Below are 19,466 nucleotides of genomic sequence, written 5' to 3' on the forward strand. Positions count from 1 at the left end.
AAAATGCATCTGCGTCTCTATGACAACATTTTGGACGATTGATTGTATTTCAAAAAATATTTACTTAATTTATTAGAAACTGTGGTGTTCTTGATACAATTTACTTATATAAAAACAACTATTTTACTTTAATCAAATTCTAAACATGATTTTACTGAGAATATTTTTGGGAATGTACTTTATATTTCGTAATGTAAGCGAATCTAAATATGTAGAAGGAACTTTAAAAACAAATGAAGTGCGTATAAAAGTTAGCATTTTATTGAAAAAATGCTGTATTTTTATATTATATGTTTTAGAATTGGGCCTTTTTGGCAAGATTTTGTTTTTTATCCCAAGAGGGTGAATTTGAATATGTAATTGACTATAATGAAGATCAAGGAGACTTGAATTTACTTCTTTACTACGATACAGAAGATCAATGGCCATCTGTGTATAAATCAAATAAGGTAATGTAAAGTACCTACCTATTATCAAAAAATGTAGTCACAATGGTTCCACTCTTTTTAATATAAAAATTTGTGTTTCGAAGGCTACTATGACGCATTTTTCTCAACCGTATAGTACCTATTTACTTCTTTTTATTCGAAACGCATATTCTTAATACCGTATGATCGAGAAAAAACGGCGTCCAGTTGGCTGGGAAATGAAGATCGCTGTCATTTTATATGTAAATTTATATGGGAAATGTCATCGATCGTCATTTCCCAGCCAACTGGACGCCATTTTTTTTCGATCATACGGTACCATATACCATAAGATTGAAAATAAAAGGCGTCAGGGACGGCTTGGAAATGACGATCGATGATAATTTTGTCGAGGTCAAGCCCTAAACTTCATTACTTGGCCCTTACTCTTCTTTATATCGTAATGGCGCTTACTGATAGTTGGCTTTAAGAAGGTTGTAATTTATTTTTATACTCGATAAAAAAGATTTTTAAATGGTGTACCTAGTTTAAAATTCTAGAAAAAAATATTTTTTTAAATAGGTTTTTTTGTGTCTGGAAACGTTCTATCCCTTTTTAAAATTTCTATAATTAGTGATAATAATTTTTGACAATTTTTATGTCACTTTTTAGTAAATCACGTCTAGAGATTGACCTGGATAAACTAATCATCGATTGTCACACCCCTGTCGTCTTTGACGCCGTTTTTTTTTCGATCATACGGTATAATATGATCGAAAAAAAACTGACGCTAACGATGGGTATGAAATGAAGATCGCTGTCATTTTATAATGTAAAATTATATGGGGAATGTCATCTATTGTCATTACCAAGTCAACTGGACGCCGCTTTTTTTCGATCTTACGGTATAAAGAATCATATGCGATAAAAAAAAGGCGTCAGAGTTGACTTGGAAAGGAACATCTTTGTCGTTTTATACCGGGTGCGTCTGAAAAGTGGCTCACCCCTATAACTTTTTATAAAACTTGTTTTCAGTTAAAAAATCGAGATTTAGTATGTTGGTATATTATATAAATTAGAATTGATTGACGTATTCAATTGTTTTTGGTCACTTCCTGTTTCGCCGGAAACGACGACAACTTTTGATTTTTAAATGACACTTTCGGTATTGTTTACTTTATTCAATAGAAAATGTCACTGTGAATAGAATGACATATCACAAATTAACTTTTGACATTTTCGCTTTAAAAAAAACATATATTTTAAATTTCAATCTAAAGTGCCATGGCTTTGTTAAAAACGCCAATTTTTAATCAAGGAGCCATGGAAAAATAGATTTTTGATTTTGTGATTTGATCATCTAGTATTTTTCGTGTCTGGTAGTTAAAAGATCCCAAATCGTATTTTTAATCATATCTCAATTTTTTCAAATGGAACGAGGGTGTGTGGCTCATTAGCATATTTGAAAAAAGTATTTTTTACGAATAATTTGGTACCACACACCTTTGGTATTTCGAGTCAAATTTTCGTTATGATCCGCATGTTACAATTTCAAACTGTTTCAAATAAACTATATGAGAAAATGTCAAAAGTTGAAATATGATATGTCATTCTACTCAGAGTAACATTTTCTATCAAAAAAAGTAAAAAAATACCGAGGGTGCAATTTAAAAATTAAAAGTTGTTGTCATTTCTGGTGAAACAGGAAGTGACTAAAAACAATTGAATACGTCAATCAATCCTAATTTATGTCACCTACTAAATCTACCAAATTTCGTTTTTTTTATCTGAAAAAATAAAAAGAGGTCAGCCATTTTTGAGACGCACTCGGTATATAAAATAATGCGGTCCGGGTATACGTAATAAGAAAATTGAATTTTAGACTTGCGAAGAAAAGGAAGCAGTACTGAATATTCAACAAAATCAGATTGTCAATTTAACTGCTAGAATTCCGGAAGCTAAAGAATTTGCAGGATGTGAGTTTACACCGATAGTGATAACAACTCCTACACCGTTGTATACTATAAACATTCCCAAAACCAATAAGTGGGCTTCTAAAAACAAAGGTAGATGTGTTTTGAAGATATCCTTAATAGTATCTATATAATTAAATACCCTGTGCAATAATTTCGTTTGTGAATTTTCCTAAAATATAATTTTACGGCCAGAACCATGACTCCTGAGCATTTTGTTTTTTGATTCATGTCAATACATGCTTTGGTTAATTTTTAAGAGCGAAATGAATTGATCACGATCAATTAGCAATTTTTTCAATTATCATTACTTTTTGATATACTTTTTAATATGACGAGATGTTTTTGGTGACTATTGTCGTAACGTCGTATTACGCTGCATTGGATACTCTATACTAAATTAAAAAAAAAAACGTTAAAGACTAACGAAACTGTTTTAATAAACATTAATAACGACAACAGAACTAACGATATTAAAGACAACAACTGTAATGCTCAAGTATACTAACAGAAAAAAAATTGTAAAAATTACCCCAATACTTTGTATTGCCTCTCTTGGCTGATATAATTGCCCGTATACGTCCGATCATACTGTCATTGAGGTTGCCTATACCATATTGCGTTATGCTTTCTCATTCTTCTTTAAGAACCTAGCGAAGTTCATTTAATGAAGCTGGTACAACTTCGCGACCTCTAATCCTCCTGCCAAGCATTTCCCAAACGTCAAACATGATGGTGAATTCATAGTAGTATACGTAGTACCGTATGAACGAATAAAAACGGCCTCAGCGATGGCTATGAAATGAAGATCGCTGTCATTTTATATGTAAAATTATATGGGAAATGTCATCGATCGTCATTTTCAAGCCAACTGGACGCCGTTTTTTTTTCGATCATACGCTATATTGTTCACAATAATCACCAAAACGGCCTTGTCATATTGAAAAATTACTTCAAAAAGAAATGATCATTGAAAAAATTGCAATTTGTTGGTGGCAAGTTCATTTCGCTCCTAAAAATTAACCAAGGCATGTATGGACATGATCCAAAATACAAAATGCTCAAGCGACATGGTTCTGACCGTAAAATTTTTAAGAAAATTTACACTCGAAATTATTTCACTGAGTGTTTTAAAGTTAAGGTAAAAAACAACCCCTCGATTAACCCTGTATAATATGCCAAATACTGAAGTTTATAAAAAACTTAGTTTGCGAATTAAAGTTTTTAAAATTATATACACTTTGCTAAAAAAATCATGAAAATAGGGCTAAAAATAATAAAATTATAACACTTTAAATTTGACCAAAAATTTCTCCGTTGTTTTTTTTGCATCTGAGTATATAAAAAAATAAAAACATAATATTTTATTTAAGGAACCGTTAAAGTTAAAAAGGTTAAAGTTACACCTACGACCATAAAAATAACAACTACTGAAGAATTGCAAACTACTACTTTTGGGACTGATATCTCAAGTTCGACACCTACAAGCTATGATTCTTCAGAATCTACGACTACTTTGAGTATCGCTGTAAATACTACAACGCAGTTAAATTTAGATTATCCCACGACAACAATGGAAGATATTATTTTAATTACTGAAATGGTAAGTAATAAAATCAATTGCTAAATAATTATTACTTTTAAAGAATCGCCGTTTGATTATACCGGGTGTATTTCTTTTTGTAATCTTTTTGAAAAGTGGCTCAACCCCCTATAACTTTTTTATTTTTTCAGATAAAAAAAACGATATTTGGTATGTTATATGACATACATCAGGATTGATTAATGTATTTAACTAGTTTTGGTCACTTCATGTTTCACCGGAAATGATTACAACTTTTAATTTTTAAATGGTATCCTCGGCATTTTTTTACTTTTTGATAAAAAATGACATTCTGAATAGTGATGGGCAAAACTGTTATTTTTAGATAACAGTTGAAACTGTTATAGTTATTTATAAAAAAAAACAGCTTAAAATAACAGCTTAAAAATAACAGGTTTCTTTATTTTATTGCTAAATATCTGAAAGAGTATGAGGCGGTCACCGCCAGGCGTATTAACGCAGTTACCAGTTGCAGCAATGACATGCTCGGTGGTAGTATTTCCAGGGTGTCAAAACATTTCTAAATATCGATTGTTATCTAAAATACCTCTCTAAAAACGGTCGTTGTTTACAAATAAGCGCTGTTTACAAATTGCGATATAAAAAAGCCAAAATTCCGCCACTCGTCTATACGTATACATTCCGATCTACCTACGCCTTGCCCCTCGATCGGCGTAGATCCTGAATTGCGTAGCAGTGTACAGGGTGCATCTCACTCGAGGGGCGAGAAGCTCTTAGTTATAATTTTACCATTTGCGGTCAAAAATAGCAATATAAGAAAATGTGTAGTATATTCTTCATAAGTAAACCAACTACACACTAGAGTTCGAATTAATTTTACACTTAAACTAGCGTGTACCCGCGACTTCGTTCGCGTCGAATTAATAATTTGTAATGGTGATGATAAAGCAAAGCAAGAATTTCTATTAACATACAAACTGGATAAAATTTTCTCACATTTGCCAAAAATAAGCTTTAAACGTCGAGCAGTTTAAGCAGAATCGTGTGAATCAATTACTCAACTTTTTGGAACACCCTGTATTATTTTGTAAAAAATTTCAAAATATGTAAAAAAAACAAAATAAATTATGCGTGTCCAAGCGTTTTCCCGAAAGACTAGCCGTTTTTTAAATAACAAATATTCTAATATTTGAGGGGCGTTTTCACCCTCTTGGAATTTAAGATTCGAGAAACCCCTCCTTATCGAACCTCAACCCCACAATCAATCCGTTTCCCAAAAATCAGCTTTAAACGTCAAGCAGTTTAAGCAGAATCGTGATTACTCAATGGTCACATTTTATGAAACACCCTGTATATATTTTTAAAAAATCTTAAAATATGTAAAACAACGAAATAAAATATACGTGTTTAAGAGTTTTTCCGAAAAACTCACCGGTTTTTAAATAAAAAAATATTCTAATATTTGAGGGTGGTTTCACCCCCTTAAAATTCGAGTTTCGAAAAATCCCTTCTTATCGAACCTCTACACCCTAAAGTCAATCTGTTTTCCAAAAATCAGCTTTTTACGTCAAGGGCTTTAAGCAGGATCGCGATTAATCAATGACCAGATTTTTCAAAACACCCTGTATACATTTTAAAAAATCTCAAAATATTATTCTGAAAATTTTTCAGAATAAATAAATACCTAAATATTGAAACTTAATAACGTACTGAAACATACAGCGCCATAGTATCTCGACCTCCGCCCGTTATACTCGTAACAGGTTGAAAAGCAATGTATCTAAAACAACTGATGCGTTATTCTCCAACCTGTTTCGAACTTCCATCCACAATCGACCGATGCAGCAGCGTTCCTTTCCCACTCCGATTATCTCGACCGCCACTCTGTTATGCTCGTAACAGGTTGAAAAACAACGTATCTAAAATGACTGCTTCTCCAACCCGTTGCGAGCCTCCATCGACAATCGACCGATGCAGCAGCCCTCCTTTCCCACTCCTGTTATCTCGACCGCCAGGCGTTATGCCCCCGCAACTGTTTCAAAAAACCTGCTTCTTTTATATCCTATTATTTTTAAGCTGTTGTAAGCCCAATACGACCGTCGACGGGATCGACCGAAGCAGCTACGTTCGCCGTGGCGCATTCCCCACTCCGTTGTCCGTTGTCGCGCCGCCTGTATCGATGGTTGACGAAATAACATGTTTTCCATCCATACTCGTTGTTTTTTGGAATTTGAGCAGGAGCAGGATAGAATTTCGGGGCGGTGCAGAGCGCCGACTTCGTTTTTCGTTACACGAGCGGCCGATCTCTACGTGTCGTTACTTTATATCTGTTATTTTTTAGAAGTAGTAACGGTTGCGTTATATTTATAAATAATTGTTATAAAATAACAGATAGTTAAATAACAACCCATCACTAATTCTGAATAGAATGACTTTTGACATTTTTGTCATTTAATATTAATTTTTGTAACTGATGACATGTATTGATTATTAAGAATACAAATATCTCGAGAATGGCAGAATATTGTACATCTTTAAAAAGAAAAAGACAAAAGTAGGAGTCATATTGACATCGAAATCAAATTTATCATGTTAAAAACCCTCAAAATACCGAATTTAATTCAGAAATTATTAGGCAAAAATCAAAATAAAAATGAAATTTCTACACTCTGTATTTCCGAAACGAAGCATTTTAGGACATAAGTTTATGCGAATTTTTTTACTTATTTTTATGTGTAGAATATGCTGCCGAAGTTTCCGGAATACAGTTCAGACCACCCTGTAAATTAGTTTTAAATATTTCAAAAATGTTTTTATCATATTTATTGTGTAATCATATATTGTATTATTTATTATAGATATAGATATATTACAGCAGTTACTACAGTATGACCGAAAAAAATGGCGTCAGTTTAGACGGCGGTTTTTTTGACTATACGGAATTTCATGGGTATCATAAAAGGATATGCATAATATATTTGATTATGATAAACATTTCTTTAATTTTAAATAATTGTCTATCTAAAATACGAGTATAGAATCAATATACGCACAAAATCTTTTAAACTTTTGCTGTCTAACTTGTTAACATACAAATGCTTAAACGGCATCAAGAAGAATTGTTATCTTTGTAAAATGGTTTATGTCTTTGCAAAATGCAATTCCAAATGAATTATGCAAAATATACAATAAAATTAGTTTATTTATAAGTTTTTTCGTTCTAATAAATTAGAACTGTGCTAAAAGTGATTAAAATATCTTTTAGTCGCTTTTAGCACATACATGTCTCTTTTTAATTATCGGGTCACTGTGCTACTATAGTTTTTAAACTAACAAAAATAAATTAAATATTTAAATTCGCCAGTTGGACATGTTGAAATATACGGTATGATCAAAAAGTTTTATTAACACACGCTTTGGTTTTAGCAGCAAAAAAACATAATTTAATTTCTTATAAAAATTGTTTATCTGTCTTCGTACAGAGCAAATGACCAACACACTTCTTGATTGCGATGTACCGTAAGATCAAAAAAAAACGGAGTCCAGTTGCTTTGAAAATAAACATCGATGAATTCCCCATATAATTTTACATATAAAATAACAGCGATCTTCATTTCATAGCCATCGCTGACGCCTTTTTTCGATCATTTCAATATAGGGCGTTTCTTTATTTCACCAGTAATATAAAATTTACTTGATACTATTTGTTATTAAGTTGGTTCGACCGTTGATTTCAGTAAAATTAAATCATTAATGTCATTAGTTCATGTCGCACTTTATTATTTATTTATTTATGAAGTGCTTGCCTAGCATCAAAAAGGACCGTTGAGCATTTTTTATGATCATTCTACCTATGTTACCAATTACCCGAATATTCTTGTCTAAATTCAAGTGAAAGTGATTCTGTATATACCATATATAGTATCTATTTGATATTATAATAAATAATAGAATTATTATTAGAGATAAAAAAAATTAGCATAACTCACTGATATATGAGACACTTTTGTTTTTTTTTTGAATATCTTTAATATTAATGTTTCTGTTGCGTTTGTTATGTTACTTTTGGTATATGACTTGTAGATACAGAATAACAAATTTACCTAATTTTTTTTATATGAGACTGCATATATTTTATAGACATATGTACTTTATTTAGATCTGTTTCAACAAATTTAATTACTATTTTTCTTTCTCTTTATTAGACCGTGGATAGTACACAATCGACAGTTCATCCCATTAAAAAAAGATCAGTACCTGCCAAACAGCCTGTTACAAATATAGTCCGGAGAAGTAGAACAGTTAGCTGTCATAATGCGAGGCGATTTAAGAGTTCTAGGGAACGATGGTGGTTTATAGCAATCAGTAATTGTTATGGAACAAAGGTAAAAGTTGATTTCTAGTAGCAACGACACAAATAATTTGTAAAAATATTCTAGGGTATCAATATTAACTACCAGCTTTTAATGACAAATGGACCATCTGGAGATTACTGGCACGAACATTTCTCAGCAGATGAATTTTGTAAGTGAAAGTTATGAAATGTCTAGAATTATCATCAACCAAATTGCCTCTTTATTAAACAAAAAAAAATTAACTGGTCACTGTTACATTACATTACATTTGTGGTAGGTTACAGTATGATCAAAAAGCCTCAAGATCACTTTTTTTCTCAAGATCACTTAACCACTACAACCTTATAGCAAAGATAGAGATTTGACAACAGCGAGTACCTGGGACGGTTTTACCCAGGTTAGTTCTACATCTCCGATATCAGTAGTACCAAAGTTTATGGCACGAATAATTGTCGTCTCGGCACACTCAGTGATGAGGTGTTCTGGTGTTTCCCCATTTTCTCCACAGAATCTACATTCGCTGTTGTTTGTTAGCTTCAATCAACTGAGGTGTTTATTCATGAGACAGGGTCCTATTTAAAACCCCGTAACAATCCGAAGATTTTTCTTACTTAAATCATTAGATGTTTAGTGGAGTTGGAAAATATTCCTACTTAAATTTATGTAGGAGTGGAGGTAATTATGCTTGTTTTTTTTTGGGGTAAATCAAATGTTAAAGGGCTTAGCAAAACATAGGAACTCCAAATCTCATTCAAATCGCAATACCGGTTCTTAAAATATCTCGAAAAATGTTTTCGTTTTTTTATAGTTTGATGCCGTCAAACGGATAAACGAAGTACTTTTGTAAATTGCCTCCAATCTTATTTTGATTCCAAAAAACGTAGTAGTTCTATGTCTACGGAATATTGGGGTATCCTGTATACGGGGTGGTCCGAACTGTATTCCGGAAACTTCGGCAGCATATTTTACTGATAAAAATAAGTAAAAAAGTTCATATAAATGTATGTCCTAAAATGCTTAGTTTCGGAGATACAGGGTGTAGAAGTTTCATTTTTATTTCGATTTCATTCAAATAATTTCTGAAGTAACGTCAATATTTGGATGAAAATTGGTGTCTGGAAGTTTTTTGACGTGAGAAATTTGATTTTGATGTCAATGTGACTCCTACTAGTAGAGGGCGCCACCTACATATTTTTAAACTGGTTTGAAGAGTAATAACTTTTCGTCCGTACCTGTATAAAACTACTGAGTAAAAAAATATACATTTGCGACGTTTTCTACATGAAAAAGGTCTCATGGTGAAAATCGCTACGAGTAATGGTTTTCGAGATATTTGGAATCGAAATTATCAAAACCTGTCATCATTGACATAAATTAAACATGTTGACTAAATATAGTTATTAGACTGAAATCATAAATTTGAAATGTTTTTGTGTTAAAAGTTCAACAGAAACTGTTTTATCGTCATTTTTTGCAGAAAAATTTATGATTAATTTAAAAAAACAAAAATTTCCCAAATTTATTATTTCAGTGAAATAACTATCTACTCAACATGTTAATTTCTCGTCAGAATGACATGTATTGATTATTTCCATTCAAAGGTTTACAAAGAGATATTTTTTCCGTAAAAAGTCACAGAGATGTATATTTTTTCGCTCGGTAGTTTTATACAGGTACGGACAAAAATTTATTAGGCTTCAAAACAGTCAAAACACATGTAGGTGGCGCCCTCTATTAGTAGGAGTCATATTGACATCAAAATCAAATTTCTCATATCAAAAAACTTACAGACACCAATTTTCATCCAAATATTGAAATTCTTCACAAATTATTTAGAAAAAATCGAAATAAAAATGAGACTTCTACACCCTGTATCTCCGAAACTAAGCATTTTAGGACATACATTTATACGAACTTTTTTACTTATTTTTATCTGCAGAATATGCTGCCGAAGTTTCCGGAATACAGTTTGGACCACCCTGTATATAGGCTCCTAAAGCAGTTGGTTTGTTGGTTATTATAGACGGTTTATATAAATAAAAGGTTTTTAGCATGCCTAATAACTATTGAAATAAAATTACTATAAAGCTCTGTGTATATTTTTCCTATACAGATTGTTAATTTGTTTATTACTCGCGGCAAGAGCTTTATGGTTGAAATATGGCAATCTCGGCCTGCTCGTCGATAGACGACGCGACGGGACGAGTCGGCAGAAAATCCTATAAGTGCATGCGTTCTCAATAGGCAGTGTTGCCATTCTGTTCCCCTATAAGTAACTGTCCAGTTAACAATCTGTATAGAAGGATGTAATTAATAAGTGATAATCATTTAAGTGATTATCGCTTGGTGGCCATATTGTAATTGTCATTTTTTGAAATATTAATTCAGAAGTCATTTCTGCCAGTTCCACAAAATATCCCGTCAATTCTTCTAATTATTATAATAAAAATGTTTAAGATAAGAAGGATATATGTACTTTATTTCGTTGTATAATCTTTTGAATACAACTCGATGTTTCGGGATTACCTAATACTTTTACCTGACACTCAATGTGATACCGGCAACACTTGCTGTCCTCCTTTCACGCAGTTGAGCAGCTCTGAACTGTTCAAGAACGCGATACTCTCACTCCATTCAATTGAGTCATAAAGTTCCAGAACTGTTCCGCGCCATATGGAGGCACGAGACTATCGCGCACAGCTCCTTTCAGAACGGTTCTCGAGTAGCCCCAGGGCGTAAAGCCCGCAACTCGAAGTTCGCGAATGGAGGACAGCAACTACGACTCCGAAGGAGGAGTAGTGTGGCATTTCGTGTCAGGTAAAAGTATTATTCGGTAATCCCGAAACATCTTGTGGTATTACATTCGATAACCAGACAATCCAACTTTTACAAGATATGTAAAACAACTTGTCAAATTGTTCTAGTAAAATATATTAATAATTTTAACTTTATGACATTATTTCCAGATATTCTACCAATTCTGATGGCATTTTCTGTTGCATATTCTTTCCTACTACTAGGCATAACTGTATGTTCATTGGAACTAAAACAGAGACAATTACTCCACACCACTTACAAAATTTTTGTTCTGTCTTGTGTCCTTCAATTGCTTGGAATATTAGTGTTAAGTATTGTATTTCTAAAGGTGGCCGTAAGTGGAAGAATATCGTCCAGAACCAAAAGAGTTGGTGAGTATATAATCAACAGTTATTTTTACGATGTTCTCTCTGGGTATCTCGGAAACTATTGCAGTTAGAGAGTCGGTGAAATGGGGAAAGAATTGCAGTTTTGTGACATAACATAACATGCGCCATACGGATTTTTGAAAAAGTTTATGGCTTATTAAATATTTCGAGAAAAACAATTTTCTATTATACTATATCGACGGTTGAAAGGAGAAATGGCTAATACGCCACTTTTGTGGAAATTGAGTTATTTATACCTTCGAATTTTTCTGCGTCGATCTACTTAGGTTTCATCCTAATAATCCTATGGTTTGACGCATTAAACATTTTAAATTTTGAATAAATTACGAGAAACATAATGTCTTAAGCGACACAGTTTCAAAATAAAACAGACAAAGGTCTTCTGTAAAGTTATGAAAGTGGCGTATTAGCAGTTTCTCCTTTCAACCGTCGATATAATCTATTTTAGACAAAAAGCTTTCAAACAAAAGTTGTAGATAATCACATCCTTAATGAGATTGTGTTCTCCGTTTTTTGTTCTAAAGCCTGTAATTTTTTACATATGATACAAACATATGTTTTTTTAATGGAAATCATAGTTGGCTATGACTTGTTACGTTACGTCATTGTTTCGCATCACTTTTTTTTGTTTAATTGACTGTTAATGTTGCAATGCTGGAAGTACACACTTGCCGAGGCGACCCGAGGCGCGACAAAAAATTAACGGTTTATACATTGTTATTGATTAGGACCGTCCTTTTTTGTCGCGCCTCGGGTCGCCTCGGCCAGTGTGTACTTCCAGTATTAAGAAGAAAATTATTAAAAAATATTATAATTTACAGGAAATATGATGTTAGGAGCATCCGAGACATGTTTCTTACTGCTTCTGCTTCTTTTGGCAAAAGGTTTTACTATTACAAGAGGGAGATTATCGCTTAAGGGCACAGTCAAATTAACGGTATTTATGTGCCTTTACGTCACTACATATCTGACAATCTTCGTCTATGAAGCTGTGGTTAGTAAGAGAATATTCTTTTAGTACAAATTATAGTTTATGAAAGTAGTTTTAGGTGTTTGATCCAGGAGAAGTATTATACTTATATGAATCACCAGCTGGTTATGGCCTAATAATCTTAAGAATTATAGCTTGGCTTATGTTTATATACTCAACCGTTATTACTTTAAAAAAATATCCAGAAAAGGTACGGTGGTATTTTTAGAAATGTCTATATATCTCTAAAAGCTTATAAATTCAAAGGCTATATTTATTTGTTAAAAAAAATTGATTGTAAAAATAAGAATACACTCAGATGCAAAAAAAACGCAACGGGAATTTTTTTGATCTACTTTTGATTTTCCTTATATGTATAGGTATATACAGGGTGGCGCACCTCATTCGCCTCGGTTGATTATACGAAAACGGAAAGATATAGAAACAAAATATTTTATGGGTACATGTGGGAAGGCAATGTGCATAATTTAAAATTATTTTGAAATGTACAGGGTGTGTCAGAACTAAGATCCATACTAAAGTTATATTTTTTCTTATGGAACACCCGGTATTTTATTTAATTTTTGGATTCTTGGGCCCAAAAAAAGGCATTTATTATAAGGGTTAAATATGTTTAAAATCTTTGGTTTTTGAGATATTTAAAGATATTTAAATTTGCATGCTACAATAGAATGGATTATTAACACCCTGTACATTGCTTTTCAGAATTCATTCTTGTGTTGAATTTAAAGGTAGAGACATAAACTTTACAGGAAAGTGTTATTGCTTTCTTAAGTTTATACAGGGGTATCAAAAATTGCTGATCTATTTTAAGAATTAATTTTACATAAAAACTTTGTTATTTCAAATACAACACCCTGTATTTTTTTAAATAGGTCGAAGCAGATTTAAATGCTCTTTCAAACTGTATTAGGGTTTCCTATACCTATGTGGCTCAGATTTTGAATAAAAAGCGATTTTTCAATAAAATTGTAATCAAGATGGCTGGTGTCGCCATGGTAATTTTCTAGTGACACTTAGTAGCTATTTTCAAAATTGACATTAGATTATGGACTTTATTTAAATTTGTAACAGTTTATTTTCATTTAATTTATCTACAATAAGGTTAATAAGTAAGTATTTATTATTTTATCAAGAAAAATGAAGCAGTATCTGCTGGCCGAAGAAATGGATGCATTACTAGTGATTTTATTTTGTGAGGACAATTGCTTGGGGAGGGGGGGGGTGGGCTGGCCTGAAGGGTTTATGCTCAAAGATATCCAAATAGAAATTTTCTTGACAAGCGTATCTTTGAAAAACAACTTTTCCTATTTCGCAGAGATACTGTGGTATATGAAAGACCTATTAGGCAGAAACCTGTCGTTGGAAGTGAAGGAAATTAATTTGCCTTAATTGGTTCTTTTATTGAAAATCCAATATTTCTACTAGTCATCGTAATATAAATCAAAAAGAACTACTTCTTTATTTTTTTCGATAAAATAATGAATACTTACTTATTAAACTATTGTAGAAAAATTAAATAAAAGTAAACTGTTATAAATTTAAACGAAGTCCATAAACTAATGTCGATTTTGAAAATAGTTAGTAAGTGTATCTTGATTACAATTTTATTGAAAAATCGCTTATTATTCAAAATCAGAGCCAAGTAGGTATAGGAAACCCTAATACAGTTTGAAAGAGCATTTAAATCTGCTTGGATTTATTTTAAAAAATACAGGGTGTTGTATTTGAAATAACGAAGTTTTTATGTAAAATAAATATTTAAAATAGACCAGCGATTTTTGATACCCCTGTATACATTTAAGGAAGCAATAAATTTTGTTAGTAAAGTTTATTTCCTTGGCTTCAAAGTCGGCACTAGAATGAACTCTGAAAAGTAATGTACAGGGTGTTGACAATTTTTTTTATTATAGCATGCATATTTAAATATCTCGAAAACCAAAGCATTTAACATGTTAAACCCTTATAATAAATGCCTTATTTTATGCCCAAGAATCCAAAAATGAAATAAAATACCGGGTGTTCCATAAGAAAAAATATAACTGTGGTATAGATCTTAATTCTGACACACCCTGTACATTTATACCCATAAAAAATTATGTTTCTACATCTTTCCGTTTTCGTATAATCAACCGAGGCGAATGAGGTGCGCCACCCTGTATAACTACGCCAACTTTGGTTAAGTAAACTCAGTTTAACTACAAACTTTAGTATTTTATTATAAATTATAGTATTTGACTCATTATACAGGGTTAATCGAATAGTTGTTTTTTACCCTATATTTAAAACACTGTGTGCAGTAATTTCGTGAGCAAATTTTCCTAAAATATTATTTTTTTGGTCAGAACCATGTCTCCTGAATATTTTGTTTTTTGACTCATTTCAACACTTGCCTTGGTTAATTTTTAAGAGCAAAATGGACTTGTCACAAACATTTTGCAATTTTTTTAATCATCGTTACTTTTTGATATTATTTTTCATAATGACGAGATGGCTTTGGTGATTATTGTTGTTTACGATTGAATATGGTTCTTAGTGTCGAAGATAGTGCAAAAGTCATTGATCTTGTTGGAGATGACCGAAATTATATGAATATTCGCTTGATCCTTGAAGAAGAAAGGGAAAACATAACACAATATATTTGCAGCCTCATTAAAGAGTATGAACCGACGTCTACAGACAGTTACGAGTAAAGCTAGCAGTCGGAGGATGCAATGCAAAGTATTAGAGTATTTTTTACAAGTTTTTTGTTTGTTTGTTCACTTAGTTATTACAATTATTTTCACCGGAAATGACTACAACTTTTAATTTTTAAATAGCACCCTCGGTATTTTTTTACTTTATTCGATAGAAAATAACAGTCTGAATAGAATGACTTATCATATGTCAACTTTTGACATTTTCACATATGGTTTATTTGAAATTATAACATGCGGTTCATAACGACAATTTGACTCGAAATGCCAAGTGTGTGGTATCAAATTATTCGTAAAAAAATGCTTTTTTCAACTATGCTAATGAGCCACCCTCGTTCCATTTGAAAAAGTTAAGATATGAATGAAAATATGATTTGGGCATCTTTTAACCGACCAGGAGAAGACACTAAAAACATTAGACGATCAAATCAATTTTTTCAAAGCTCCTTGATTAAAAATTAGTGTTTTTAACACAGCCACGGTACTCTAGATTGAAATTTAAAATACAATTTGTTTTTGAGCTAATATGTCAAAAGCTGACATATGATATGTCATTCGATTCAGAGTGTCATTTTCTATCGAATAAAGTAAAAAAATACCGAGGGTGCCATTTAAAAATCAAAAGTTGTAGTCATTTCCGGTGAAACCGGAAGTGGCCGGAAACAATTGAATATGTCAATCAATCCTAATTTATGTCATACACTAACATACCAAATCTCGTTGTTTTATCTGAAAAAAATAAAAAAGTTATAGGGGTGAGCTACTTTTGAGACGCACCCGGTAGACTTCTAGTGAGTGTCGATATGACAATACGACAACAGTTACCAAAGCAACCTCGTGATATTAAAAAATAACATCATAAAGTAATGACAGTTGAAAAAATTGCAAATTATTGGTGGCAAGTTCATTTCAGAGAGAAACTCATTTCGCTCTTAAAAATTATTAAAAAAGGCATTTATTGACATGAGTCAAAAAAGAAAATGCTCAGGAGACATGGTTCTGATCGAAAAGTAATGTTTTAGGAAAAGTTACTCACAAAATTATTGCACAGGGTGTTTTAACGTTAAGGTAAAAAACAACCCAATTATTATTAACCCCGTATAATAAGCCAAATACCAAAGTTTAAAAACAATTGAGTTTATGAATAATTAAAGCTGATAGATTTATATACAGTTTGCTAAAAAATTGATGAAAGTAGGGCTAAAAGTAAAAACACTTTAAACTTGAAAAAATTCTCCGTTGCGTTTTTTTTGCATTTGAGTGTAGTTTAGAGTTATATTATACATTACAAATTCTGGCGCTTATGAACCTCGAATCTCTTTAAAAGTACCTAATTCTTCATTCCAGTCCAACTTTTATTATCCTTTTAATTTATTTGGAACAATATGGTTTGTGGCTGGCCCGGCCTTCATTATATCTGCAAACACCTATATAGACAAATGGGTGCGAGAATCCGTAGTTTGGGCAGTTTTACTCTTTATCGCATTTGGTGGACATCTGATGTTCTTGGTTAGTATTATAATTTTTTTACATAATACGAGAATGTTAAATACTAGAAATTTTAAATTTCTAAAGAAATATTACAAATTTAATGATACGTATGTATATGTTTATAATCAATAAATTGTATTTAAACACTTCAGATTTTAACGATGCCCAGTGTTGCCAATAAAAATTTTCCATATCATGTGAGAACGTCCCAAATTGGTATAATGGAAACCAATGGCAACGTTGGAAATAGCACTATCGAACAGTTTGGACATCATGTTTATGAACCAAGTTTAAATATAAGGGAACAAACAGTGATCATCCCACTGACTAGACGTACTGAAGAAATATGCGAAGGTAACATACCTACGTTTAGAATCTAAAAAGAATCTACATGGTTTGCTATTTGCCTGAATTATCGAGTATCATAATTCTATTTTATCTCTATACAGGGTCCGGCAATAGTGCGTCGGGCATCTGTAGCTCCTAGAATAACAAATTTGGGAATTTTGTTTAAGTGCAAACCTAAAGTATGTACTAGGATGTATTTCAGGAAAATATTTTAACTTCTATAGCGTGGCTCAAAAAAGTGTGAGTGGATCGGGACGATTTTTTTTAAATGGAACACTCTGTATTTTATTGCATTTTTGGCTTCCTTTCAGATCACTTTACATAATCCTAAGACATGAGTAAATATATTTCGATAATTTCAGAGATATTAATAAATAAATAAAAATTATATATTTTTCAGCCTTTCTTAACAAAAATTATTAATAATACAAGAACTGTCCTGAAACCAAAACTATATTACATATTTACTTTAGATGGTCTGTACTTATTTTGCTATAAATATGGAAATCGTAAATCATACAGGATGTTCAAAATTCATTGCCAAACTTTCTAAAATATAAAATATCTTTTCTTTGTTTTTTTTAAATGGAACACCCTGTATATTATTTTTTAATAAATGGAGAATTAAAAAATGAACATTTTTTGTGTTTAGAGTATTTCAAAATCTTTAACGGTTTCGCAGATATTCCCGGATTTGTATTTCATATGGCATTTTCCACAGTAAATTTTTATCAAAGCCACCCAATGTTTTTTCTCTCGTATTTTGCCATTGAAAGCGCCATATGAAATAATACTGCGTGTATCCGAAAAACTATTAAAAATTTTGAAATACTTTACATACAAAAAATGTTTATTTTTTAATTCTCCATCCAATAAAAAATAATATACAGGGTGTTCCATTTAAAAAACGAAGAAAAATTATTTTACATTTTTAAAAGTTTGGCATAAAATATTGAACATCCTGTATGATTTACGATTACCATATTTATAGCAAAGTAAGAACAGACCAACTAAAGTAAATATCTAATATAGTTTTGATTTCAGAGCAGTCGCGTTTCTGTGTCGTAATACTAAACAGTTACCCCGAAAAGACTATAAAACAGTTTTTCGTTTAGATTTTTACTATCTAAAATTAGTAAATAAATATGTTTTAAAATACCTCTTTATTGTCTAATATTATTTTTTAAGGTTTATATAATCAGAAACGACTGTCAACTCCTAAAATAACAGAAATGACAGATGAAAGCAGTAATGAGCAGGCGAGAGATATGACAATTGAAAATGTTATAAAATGGTCTCTGGCGAAAAACATACCGGCATTAGATTTTCCAAGCTTCCAGCAAATCAAAAATAAGCGAGATAGTATCGGTAATGTTTAATTAAAGAAACTAAGCAATCAAAATAATTATTTTTTATATAAATTGTAAAAAAATTTCAGGGTCGGCAAGTTCAAAACTAACTGACAGTACTTTCAATAACGACAGATCCACACGTCGACCATCCCTGATCAATCACTTATCTAACGAGAACCAAAATAGTCCTGGCAACTTCGAAGATTACGTCAACGATGTGCCAATAGAGCTGTTTACAATATCCAAAATTGTTACCAACACAAATGGAATACCGAAATAACCTGATTACACCTTATTCATCGAACAGACTCTCGATTTCGCTAGTTCTTGTGCACCAGTGCTTCACCACACTTCTGCTTTCGATCGACAGAATGAGTGGTTTCCGGAGACAGTGTTGCCAGAACTACTGATTAATCTGTAGATTTACGGATTTTGGGTACAGTAAGGTGATAATACGGATTTTCTATCATTAAACAATTTAATTTAATATTATATGATTAAACAAAGAGGTGTTAGAGTTTGCTTGGAGATGAAGATCGAAAAAATTATGGATACTCTTTTGATATTTGAATAATAAATTATAAAAAGCCTTTGCAGTAAATATACACCAATGCAAATAATATATAAATATTCTAAATATGGATAATATTTTAGAATTACAAGTTTGTACCAATATGCACAAAAGTATATTATTATATTATGGTTTATTTGTGTAATTTTCTGTAAAACTGAATTATTCTTTAAAATCTAATATATAAAACTCTCGTGTCAGTTTTTGTTACCACACTCCTCCGAAATCTTTTAACCACCCCAAAAATGACCCCTCCAAATATTTTATATTTTTGATAAATTTTTTATTTTTATCTTTTTATGATTTGGCATTAAAAATACACACAACCCTGAATTTTCACCCTTCTACTATCAACCCCTATTTTTTAATAGCAATATTAGTAATTCAATAATTTCACCGCTAAATTAAAAACGTGCGTATGTTGGTATATATGATGGGTATGAACCGGGTATAATGGTAATGATTGGGTATATACCGGGTATAATGGTATTTAGCCAAATTCAATATAGTAT

General features: G+C 31.6%; 1 protein-coding gene across 1 annotated transcript; it reads left to right on the forward strand.

Moving 5' to 3' along the window:
- The first annotated feature begins 50 nt into the window (after positions 1-50).
- LOC115876094 (transmembrane protein 145-like) lies at positions 51-19,051 on the forward strand. The gene is made up of 13 exons (XM_030891794.1): positions 51-238; positions 300-449; positions 2,290-2,473; positions 3,754-3,983; positions 8,150-8,329; positions 8,384-8,468; positions 11,266-11,487; positions 12,327-12,499; positions 12,555-12,686; positions 16,540-16,701; positions 16,836-17,037; positions 18,220-18,399; positions 18,470-19,051. Exons 1-13 carry the CDS (start codon positions 146-148, stop codon positions 18,661-18,663), a joined length of 2,187 nt encoding a protein of 728 aa, XP_030747654.1. The 5' UTR covers positions 51-145; the 3' UTR covers positions 18,664-19,051.
- The last annotated feature ends 415 nt before the right edge of the window (positions 19,052-19,466 follow it).

The sequence above is a fragment of the Sitophilus oryzae genome, unplaced genomic scaffold, assembly GCF_002938485.1.
Source record: "Sitophilus oryzae breed Bouriz unplaced genomic scaffold, Soryzae_2.0 scaffold_1396_pilon_pilon, whole genome shotgun sequence".
NCBI lineage: Eukaryota > Metazoa > Arthropoda > Insecta > Coleoptera > Curculionidae > Sitophilus > Sitophilus oryzae.

Bases quoted from the DNA above. Each gene is read 5' to 3' on its own strand.
- LOC115876094 (XM_030891794.1), top strand. From the start codon at position 146: ATGATTTTACTGAGAATATTTTTGGGAATGTACTTTATATTTCGTAAT. The intron at 8,330-8,383 runs GTAAAAGTTGAT...AAAATATTCTAG, and splicing joins GTAATTGTTATGGAACAAAG to GGTATCAATATTAACTACCA. The intron at 12,687-16,539 runs GTACGGTGGTAT...TCTTCATTCCAG, and splicing joins TAAAAAAATATCCAGAAAAG to TCCAACTTTTATTATCCTTT.